The sequence below is a fragment of the Vidua chalybeata genome, chromosome 24, assembly GCF_026979565.1.
Source record: "Vidua chalybeata isolate OUT-0048 chromosome 24, bVidCha1 merged haplotype, whole genome shotgun sequence".
Taxonomy (NCBI): domain Eukaryota; kingdom Metazoa; phylum Chordata; class Aves; order Passeriformes; family Viduidae; genus Vidua; species Vidua chalybeata.
The window spans coordinates 2,924,432-2,934,961 of NC_071553.1; the positions used below are offsets into that span (position 1 = coordinate 2,924,432).

At 51.3% G+C, this 10,530-nt stretch overlaps 1 protein-coding gene across 1 annotated transcript; it reads left to right on the forward strand.

The window, feature by feature from the left end:
• Positions 1-987: 987 nt before the first annotated feature.
• Positions 988-7,220, forward strand: NRAS (NRAS proto-oncogene, GTPase). The gene is made up of 5 exons (XM_053964164.1): positions 988-1,154; positions 1,901-2,079; positions 3,037-3,196; positions 4,448-4,571; positions 5,239-7,220. Exons 1-4 carry the CDS (start codon positions 1,044-1,046, stop codon positions 4,565-4,567), a joined length of 570 nt encoding a protein of 189 aa, XP_053820139.1. The 5' UTR covers positions 988-1,043; the 3' UTR covers positions 4,568-4,571; positions 5,239-7,220.
• The last annotated feature ends 3,310 nt before the right edge of the window (positions 7,221-10,530 follow it).

Here is a 10,530-nt window from a genome sequence, read left to right on the forward strand (position 1 = left end):
AAAGGCCCTACCATCAACCCTACACTATTTATACATTATAACAACAGCAGCATTCATTGGTTACAAATGACATCACTTCCAATTAGTGTCCAACCCCCATTTATGAGCTCGCTGCCTTCCCGTTCCCAGCCGTGCCGGGCTCAGCTCTGTTCATTGCCGGGGTGTGTTGGCCGTAGGGTCAGTGAGGTGGTGCTGTGATCCCACTGCTGCAATTCCTTTTCCCAGTTCCTGCTCCCTCCCGGGGCCTCTGAGCCAGACCCTTCCTCTTGGGATTGTGGTCTCTTAAAACAGAACGTGAGCCAAGTGCCTTACCCAGAGCTGCCCAGCTCCAGCCATTCATTAACAGCTTCGTAAAAAGCACAAAGCTCGACTTTAATCCCTTTTCAAATCCCGAGAGCTCGATGTCATTCCCAATTTCAAAACCACAGCCTGTGGGTTCGGTGGCGTTCCCCCTCTAAAGCCCCCGGGAAATGGCCCCGGTGCCGTTCCCCCTTGAAAGCTCCGGGATGCGGGCCCGGTGCCGTTCCGCGGTTAAAGCCCCGTGCTTCGGGCTCGGCGCCGGTGCCGCCGTGTCCCTCTCCTGTCCCTCCCGTGTCCCGCCGTATCCCGTCCGTTTCCCGTGTCTCTCCCGTGTCCCGTGTCCCGCCCGTCTCTCTCCCGTGTCCCGTGTCCCGTCCGTGTCTCTCCCGTGTCCCGTGTCCCGCCCGTCTCTCTCCCGTGTCCCGTCCGTGTCTCTCCCGTGTCCCGTGTCCCGCCGTGTCCCGTGTCCCGCCGTGTCCCGTGTCCCGCCGTGTCCCGCCGTGTCCCGTGTCCCGCCCGTGTCCCGCCGTGTCCCGCCGTGTCCCGTGTCCCGTGTCCCGCCGTGTCCCGCCGTGTCCCGCCGTGTCCCGTGTCCCGCCGTGTCCCGCCCGTGTCGCGCCCGTGTCGCGTGTGCGGAAGCGGCGCGGGCGGTGACGCGCGGGCGGGAGGCGGAAGCGGCGCGGGGCGATCGCGGGGCGGCGGCGGCGGCGGGGCCGGGCCGGGCCCGGCGAGGCCGCGGGGCCATGACCGAGTACAAGCTGGTCGTGGTGGGCGCCGGCGGCGTGGGCAAGAGCGCGCTGACCATCCAGCTCATCCAGAACCACTTCGTGGACGAGTACGACCCCACCATCGAGGTGCGCGGGGCCGCGGCCGCGGGTGCGGGACCCGGTGCGGGCTCGGGGCCGCGGGGCGAGGAGCGCGGGGGAAACTCCGCCGTGCCCAGGGCGCTGCCCGCGCCGGGGCGGGAGCGGATGCGCCGCCGGGTCCCCGCAGCCCGGCCCGGCCCGGGGCTCTGGCAGCGGTCCCTCCCCCGTTCTGCCTCGGGCTTCCTAAAGCGGCCACAGGCAACCAAAAAGGCCTCCACGGGTCTGTGCAGGGCGAGGCTCTGCTCACAGGGAGGGTGTTTATGATAGTCTTTTATCTTCTTCTGTCGAGGAATTTCGTTAAAGCAACAGGAGTTCTGTGTTTTGTAACAAAGGATGAGAGGGCTTAGAGTCTCATTTAAAATGGGATCGTTAGGGCATGGTTTAAAATGTGATCGTTTGGGTAATATTTAAAATACTATAGTTTTCGATATTGGTAGTTTTTCATCACAGACAGATGAGATCACAAAGTCCCGACTGGTTTGGGTTGGAAGGGTCCTCAAAGCTCACCCAGTCCCAGCCCTGCCATGGCAGGGACACCTCCCACTGTCCCAGGCTGCTCCCAGCCCCGTCCAGCCTGGCCTTGGACACTGCCAGGGATCCAGGGGCAGCCACAGCTTCTGCAGAACAGCTGGCAAAGCTCCTCCTGCACTTGTATGATTATTTTTACTTTCCACCGGTGCCCCTGGGGTGGCAGGAGCAGTGCAGGGCTCACGGCGGGTGCCCGTGTGTTGCAGGACTCGTACCGCAAGCAGGTGGTGATCGATGGCGAGACGTGCCTGCTGGACATCCTGGACACGGCGGGGCAGGAGGAGTACAGCGCCATGAGGGACCAGTACATGAGGACAGGGGAGGGCTTCCTCTGCGTCTTCGCCATCAACAACAGCAAATCCTTCGCCGACATCAACCTCTACAGGTACAGCTGGGGCTGCCCACGGGCAGGGAGCGCGGGGACAGGGCAGGGACGTTGGCTGAATGAAGCACTGAAGGGCCTCAGTGAAGGCTCAGGAGCAGACAAATATGAAATCTCCCACTTCTTGCGGGAGGTTTTGTCACTGTTCTGTGCCAGTGCATAGAATCACAACAGGGGTGGGTTGGAAGAGACTTTAGATCTCATCCTGTTCCACCCCTGCCATGGGCAGGGACACCTTTCACTGTCCCAGGCTGCTGCCAGCCCCATCCAGCCTGGCCTTGGGCACTGCCAGGGATCCAGGGGCAGCCACAGCTGCTCTGGGCACCCTGTGCCAGGGCCTCACCACCACCTTTAGTCAGTTAAGACTGAGATGGTTTTTAGGGTTTATTTTGTGTTAATCATTCATCAATCCATATAAATATCTCCAAGGGGTGCCACGAGAACAGTGTCAGACTCTTTTCCATGATGCCCAGGGACAGGACAAGGAGCAGTGGCCATAAACTAAACCACAAGAAGTTCCACCTCAACACGAGGAAAAACTTGTTTCTATGAGGGTGGCAGAGCCCTGGAGCCAGGGAGTTGTGGAGTCTCCCTGTGTGGACACATTCCAAACCCACCAGCATGTGGTCACCTGTTCCAGGTGATCTTGCCTTGGCAGAGGGGTTGGGCTGGGTGATCTCCAGAGGGCCCTTCCAACCCCAGCTGTTCTGGGATTCTGTGAATCAGATGCCACTTGCAGCTACAGAATGTCAACTCTAAGAAAATGGGTGAGAAATCCAGAGTGGAGTTATCCATGGACAGAAAATGAAGTGTCCAAAGTGCTTGGCCATCCTGCTGACCCCTGAGGCCCTGCTCACCTTTAATATGTTTTTGTGGCACAAGGTTGTTTGAATACTGAACAAAACCAGCTTTTATATTTGGAAAATACTTCCTAATTTTTTTTTATTTGCCTTCCTAAAGAGAACAGATCAAGAGAGTGAAGGACTCGGATGACGTGCCCATGGTGCTGGTGGGGAACAAGTGTGATCTGCCCACGAGAACAGTGGACACAAAACAGGCCCAAGAACTGGCAAAAAGCTACGGAATCCCCTTCATAGAGACCTCTGCAAAAACGAGACAGGTGAGGGGCTCCCCCAGGGCCTGACTTCTTCCTGGGAAATGCAGCAATGACATTTCCCCATGTGCTTTTGCCTTATTTACAGAAGAAGCATTTTTTTCAATCCCTTTACAGTTTTTAGCTTTTATTTCCCTGCTCACTCTTAGCTTGAAAGAGTTCTGGGCTGGGCCAGTACAGGAATTACTTCAGACTTGCCCTGACTTCCTTTCAAGTGGGTCATGTTGGTAAATAACATAGAGAATAAAAAAAATTCAACTCCCCCTGAAGTTACTAAATAAAACTTAAAAACTAACTAGGGAAAAAAATACTCTAAATAATAAACATAACTACAACCAGTAAATGTAGAGATAAAGAGACCTACAGTGGTTTTGTGGAAAATTATGTAACAAGAAAATATAACACATGCCCAAAAAATGTTAAAATTCACCTTTGCTATCAAACATTCAAATGCAACCACCAAAAACCCCTCTTAATAGACCTCCAAAACCATAAAAAACCTCCCAATAAGAAATGAATGCTTGCAAAATAATTCCTAAAAAATAATACTTACGTATTAAATAAAAACCACATTTTAACTATAATAAACAAATACCTCATTACAAAGTCTCACCAAACACACAGAAGAAAAAGAAACCCAGCTGCTTTCTACTGCTTCAAACGATGTTAAAAATTTGATTCCAGCCAATTTCAGCAGCGCTCAGTGCTGGCAGGAGGAGCAGCAGAGTTTCAGCTGCTCTCCCTGGGGAGTGTCAGAGGCTGAGCTCGCTCACCCCAGACCTGCTGGGCTCTCTTGGCTCGTTAATGAAAGCCAATTAGCAGATTATGATTGCAGACAGAATTCCCCAGACTGGACTAATGGGCTTCTCCAAAGCCTCCTTGGCCACGTGGGCCTGGCCAGCCAGCCCTGGAGCAGGGGAGCAGAGCAGGGAAGGTGCAATTATTGAGCAGCAGCCAGAAAATCCTGAAGAGCTGAATGGTAAGAGTTCTAAAATTAGGCAGGGAGTAGCTTGTTTCCTGCATGGAGCCTCCCTGAGATACAATTTTCCATGTTTATTTTAGTGGTTGTTACCCCAGGAGGAGTCAGGCTGGGACATCCATATGGGATTTTTCCTCTTAGGAACCATGGGAGGTGGTGGGTGCTGCTCTTCCTGTAGAATTGTGTCTTTCAAATCCATTAAGGGGTTCTGGGATGGACAGATCAGTGATTTCAAAAGCTTCAGGGAAGAAAATACCTGACCTTGTGTTTGCATTCAGGGTGTGGAAGATGCTTTTTACACCCTGGTGAGGGAGATCCGGCAGTACCGGATGAAGAAGCTCAACAGCAGCGAGGATGGGAACCAGGGCTGCATGGGATTGTCCTGCCTTGTCATGTGAGAAGGTGAGCTGCAGCCCCACTTCTCCATGGCTTCTTTGCCTTCCAGCAGCTGATAAGTGTGGCCGAGAAATGCTGGTTGCTGTAGGTGGGGTTTGCCCCTTTTTTAGAACATATTGATTCCTAGAGATTTGGATCCTGCAATGTTTTAATGCTCAAAAAAGAAAAATTGCCCTCTAAGTTGGTGACAGAGCTTAAGAAAAGGAATTTTCATTCCTTTTGGCTGATGGGTGGATGGAACAAGATGATCTTTAAGGTTGCTTCCAGCCCAAAACATTCCATGATTTCCAGCAATTCCAGTGGTGTGATTTTCTGTGGCATTCCTTTCTGCCTCCTTCTTTTGGGAAACCATTTGGGCTGTTTGGAGAACATGTAATTTCTGAAGAAACGCCTTGAAAGAGGGGTGTGCACAGCTGAGTGATGGACTCCTGCTCCCCTCGAGCTGTGTTCCTCTGGAACATGCTGATTCCAGGATTAACCAAATAAAATGGTGCCAATAATGGAATCTGAGTCCACAGGTGGGGGAAATTCCTTTCAACCATTCCCTGAAAGATGTAGCTCATGACTATGAAAACAGCCAGACCAGCTCAGGACTTGCACTGCTGCACTGCACATCCACCCCAGAGCAGGACAGAGCTAATTAGTGCTAATTGGAGGTGCCTTTCTGTTCCAGATGCCAAGAAAACGTGGTTCAGGTGCAGCTGCTGGACGAGCCTCGATCTCCTGTGCTGCCTCTCCTGCTGATCCCTGCAGTGTTTGGGTGCCAGGGACAGACTCTGGGCACCAGAGTTAATTAGCACAAGGTCCTTCTCCTTGCTCCATCTGAAGAGAACATCCATGGCATCTACCTCCCTGCTCAGCTCACGGAGCAGCAGCACCTCGGGATGTGCTGGGATTCTTCTCTCACTGTTACCTGGCTTTGTTCCAGAAGAAAACCAGTCACAAAAGTGAACTACAGAGACTAAATGCTGTGAAAAAGATGACACTTTACCTCTAGAGTAAAAGCTAGAAGTGCTGTGTGTCCCCTGTCTGTTGGATTCCGTGCAGTGCTGTCAGAGGAGTGGCACAGGTGGTGCCACACGGGGTTGTGCCACCAGGAGTGCCCCTGTCCCCTCTCAGCTGGGTGTCTGCTCTCTGTGCACCTGTACAGCAAAAGTGCAACATCTCCAGTGCCAGGAGTGCCACCTACCTGATCCTCCATTTCTGTAATAAAAAGGAAAGCCTTTCCTAACTAAGTGCCTGTTTGCTAAGAAGATTTGAAGTTGTCCCTTGGGTTGAGGAGAACCCCAAGGACTGGAATTTCTTGGGAGCTCATTGTGTCAAGCAGGCAAGTGTGCTGTGGGTGATCTGGGCCTGACAGGATCCTCCAGCAGGAATTTGGAGGCTGGAAGGTCCAGCAGGCACTTGTGAGACTCTTGGACGAGGGAGGGGACACACTGCATCTGTGTTTTACTTTCTTTGTGGGTGGAACACTTTATACTCTGTATTGTTTTCCTGCAGCATTCAGATCTCTTCCAAGTTGGACCAAACCTGTCAGCTGTTCATTTTTAACATGAACTGCCAACATTTCTGGGCAGCTTCTCACTAATTAATCTGGTAACTGGAGGTTGCTTTGGACAGCTGCTATTCAGCTCTCTCTGTAACTTGCAAATTGTTTTATTCTGAATTATTTTCTTACCACAGACTGTAAAGAGTCTCTTCAAAATGTCTCTAGACTGTAAAATGTAGTTGGAATTTCCTTGTCAGGGAAGGAATGGGGGGCTTGGGGTTGACTCTGTCAGGGGTGCAGAAAGTGGCTGCTCCATCCCTGGCAGTGCCCAAGGCCAGGTTGGACAGGCTTGGGGCAGCCTGGGACAGTGGGAGGTGGGATGGGATGAGCTCTAAGGTCCTTTCCAGCCCAAACCATCCTGGGATTCTGTGATGGAGAGGAAAAGGCTGAGAGCTGCCACAGGCACCTGAGCCAGCTTCTGGTTGCAGCATCCTTGCAAAATGAGGAAGGAAATGAGTTCAGTGATGGCTCCACAGAAGGTGTGGGACAGACTGGTGGAATTCTGGCGAGGAAATTGTGAGCCATTCCCTCCAGCTGAGGGAACTGAGCTGAGCCAGCTGTTCCCAGAACAAAACAGCCTTCCCTGGTTCCCTGGTGCACAGCTGTGGTCACTGCTGCAAAGCAGTGCCCTGGCACGCCGTGTCCTCCCCTGCTCCTCGTGCTGCTGGGGCTGAGTTCTGCCCCTGCTCAGCTGAGCTGAATTCCCAGCGAGGAGGAGGAGGAGGAGGAGGAAGGAGCCCTCAGCCAACAGAGGGAGCATTTGGTCAGTGCCAGGCCAGAGGAGCAGGGCAGTTGCTGCAGGAGGCTCAGTTTCAGGCTGTTGGTGTCAGTCACACATCTTCATTTGGAGGGCTCAGTTTCAAATGGGCACTGGAAATCAGTAAACAGAGAGAGAAGAATTTTTTTCCTTTTTATGTTGCTTCCTTCACTACTTACAGTCTTAATTCTCTTCTTGGAATGAAGAGGATCAATCTGCATCACATTTTCTTTATCTGTGATAATCCTTATAAATACTTTTTTCAATTTATTTTAACTTTGACTGATGTGACTGATAAGAATTAAATCCACAAAAAATGTAACATAAAATATCATTTTCCAGCAACATACACACAATGGTGGGCAGAATTGTGGGGACCACTGGCTCGAGTTCAGTTTGTTTGATGTTGCCCAGAGCAGCTGTGGCTGCCCCACCCCTGGAAGTGTCCAAGGCCAGGATGGAGCAACCTGGTGGAAGGTGGAAGGTGGAAGGTGTCCCTGCCCATGGGATGAGCTTCAAGGCCCCTTCCAGCCCAAACCATTCCATGAGTGATGTCATGCTGCAGGTTAAACCTGACAGAGCTGCCACCCCTGCACAGCCAGGGCTGAGAAAGCTTTGCCAGGAGGATTTTCTGTGAAAGCCTTCCCTGTGGGTCTGCTCCTGAAGAGGGGTTAATAAAAACACCCCTGGGAAATGAGAAAAAGGAAGGGGCAGTGTGGAGTTTGTGATTCTGTCACCCAGGCCCGTGGATGGGGTTTGATTTCTTGGGAAATGCAGGAATTTGTTTCCTGGCCTGTGGCCATGGGAAGCCTCTGGCACTTGAAGTTTGAAAGGTGTCTGGTCAACCTGGAGAATTATTTGGGTGGAGGTTCATCATAGCAATGCTCCAGACTGCTCAGCATGCTCTGGTTGGCATGAAAATGTACCAGCTGTAGCTCCAAAAGCTGGGAATTCTCAGCAATGTGTGGGAACTGACTGGAAAATGCATCTGCTGTTCTTTGCTGTTCCCTTTCTCTTGGGCTCTCTAAAACCTGAAAAGGGAAAAAGCCCTGCTGAGGATAGGTCTGTATTTGTGTCACCTTTAGAATGGATTTTAGGACTTTTTCAGTTTTTAGGGTGCTGCAGAGCTGACCTTCACAGGTGACACTCCCAACTCCATCAGTGTAGTTCCAAATCAACAAAAAAAAAGTACAAAATCAGGGCGTTGTACTAGTCAGGAGTGTGAACTGAATGGTTGTAATTTGTTTCCAGCTGCCTCACAGAGAACTCTGGGTTTGGTGGCAGCCAAGAACTGGAAGGACAAAACCCTGTGAACTTTTGGGAAAATTATGTAGAAGATAAGCACAGAAGGTTTTGCACAAGTCAGGTCCCTGGAAAAGGTGGTTTAGTAGATTTGGCCCAAATATTGTTATTTAGAACAGCACAACTCTGCACTAGTGCCAAGCTGATTTCACTGCCCTGACTGGGCAGAACAGACATGAACAACTTTTGAGGTAAAATATTAAAAATATTAAAATATTAAAAAAGGGTAAAGCTCTTGTTCAGAACTTCCAAGTGCCAATGACTGGAACAAATGTTTCTGTTGCTGTGGCTGAGCACAGCTCAGTGGAGCCAGTGGAATTCTGTGGTTGTTTCTCTGTGTCCTCACTCAAACAACTTTCTTGCTCAAACAGCTGCTCAGATTCTGTCCTTGTCCTTGCTGGGACTTTGGATTTTAAGCAGGATGTTTAAGCTGACATCATTTTTACTACAGCTCAGCCTTCAAACTGGATTTCAAGCAGCGTCAGGCCTGTGGGGGAAGGAGAACAGTGGAAGTTTGAATCATATTCTGACCTGTCTGTGCTCCACAAAAACCCCAAACCTTGAGTGTGTGCCTGTGTGTAACCCCCAGGATGGTGGGGAAATGTTGGGATCTGGACTTTTAACCCAAGGGCTAATTTGTTGTTACTTTGTTTAATTATTTGCTTTCAATAATGCATCTCTTTTGGTTTGAATTGAAGTAAATTATTTTGCTTCCTAAATAACTTTTTTAAAGAATAAACTTTGAGTTCTTTGGTTGTTTGGGTTCTGGGCATGGGATCCACGAGTGGCTGACAGGAGGTTTATCACAGTGCCTCTGCTTTGTCTGTGGGCTGGGATTTAGTCCATTCTGTCACGGGGCAGGCTCAGCTCTATCACAGATGTGCCCTACAGCATCAATGAGCAGTGAGAGTGGCCTTGAGACTGCCACAGGCTTGGTCCAGAGTCCAGAATTAATGACTTCACCAATCTGCATCTTGCTGCTGCTGAATCTCTGTTTGCAGTGGGGTCCCTGACGCTGATTTACATTAAAAAAAGTAAATCAGTTCTTTACTTGATACTCCAATGGCAAAACCAGCTATTAAATTACTGCTGTGCCCAAATCATGCTCTGTTAGGCTTTTAAATTGCTTGATTCAATCTTCTAAAATACTCCCCTGTTGCCTTCCCTCCTGCAAGAAGGCAAATTGTGTGAGAGCACGCAGTCAGTAAATGTGCTTCAAGGGTGTTTCTCCTCAGACCTCGTGCCAGGCATCTGAGACCTGGAGTCCAACCTGGGTTTTGTGCCAGGAATTTACAAACAGACCCCCAGGAACAGGGACACACAGCTCCTGCCACTGCAGGTCCAGCCTGACCCCAGAGCATTCACACCCTGGGGTGGGTGCTGAAAACCCGAGGGTTTCGTGGCTTGCAGGGAAGGGTTCCCTGCAATGGGTTTGTTCCCTGGCCCTACAAAGCAGCTCCCTGCAGAGGAGCTGGTTTTGGCTGTGCCCTGGAACTGATGGGGTCAGTGCAGGGGGTGACTGAGAGCAAGGTGGGGAGAGGAGAATCTGCTGAGGGTGTCCCAGAGCTTGACCAAAGGCCCAGCAGAGCCAGGATGCCCTGGTGGGACCCACCTTATCCCCTCTCTGGTCAGACTCCTCCTCTCCAGGAACTGAAAGCATTTTCCAGCAAAGCTTGCCCCACAGCCCGTGCCAGGAGGTGCCTCCCAGCCTGAGAGCTGCTCTGCCAGGCCCAAGCTAAGGCAGGAGCTCCCTGACCCACCTCGGGCTTGGCTGAGAGCTGCTCTCTCTCAGATACACCTTGGCTGTGGCTCAGCACGTGCAGAACTGATTATCAGATCAACATTAGGACACAAAGCTTGCAAAAGGCAGTTCCTGAAAAGCTCAGGAACAAACTGAGGCTCCTTGCAGCTTCCTTTTGTTTGTTGGATTCAGCTGTGAAGAAGTGAGGACATGTGGGCAGCCCTGGTGGTAAAATCCAGGCTCTCAAACACATCCCTCCCTCAGGAAAAACCTCTGAGCAGCTCAGGTGAGAGCACGTGCAGGTGTGTGGCGCTGCCCCTGTGCTGTGGGTGCAAGGCCAGGCAAGCTGGAGGAAGACCCTGCTCAGACCCAAGCTGCCACATTTCTGGTCCAACCATTCTTGGCTGGACCTGGGTGGAAGCAGGGCAGCTCAGAGGTAAAAGTGGGGGGTGTGCAGGTACTCCAAAGCCTCTGGGTGTGAATCACTCACTTTCCAGCTGAAAAAGAGTGGGAAGACAGGCTGTTTGTGTCAGTCCTTGAGTTTGCACAGGCCCTGGATCTAACTTTAGCACAGCATGCCCAGGCTTTACTCAGATTTCCACCATGAGCCCACCCA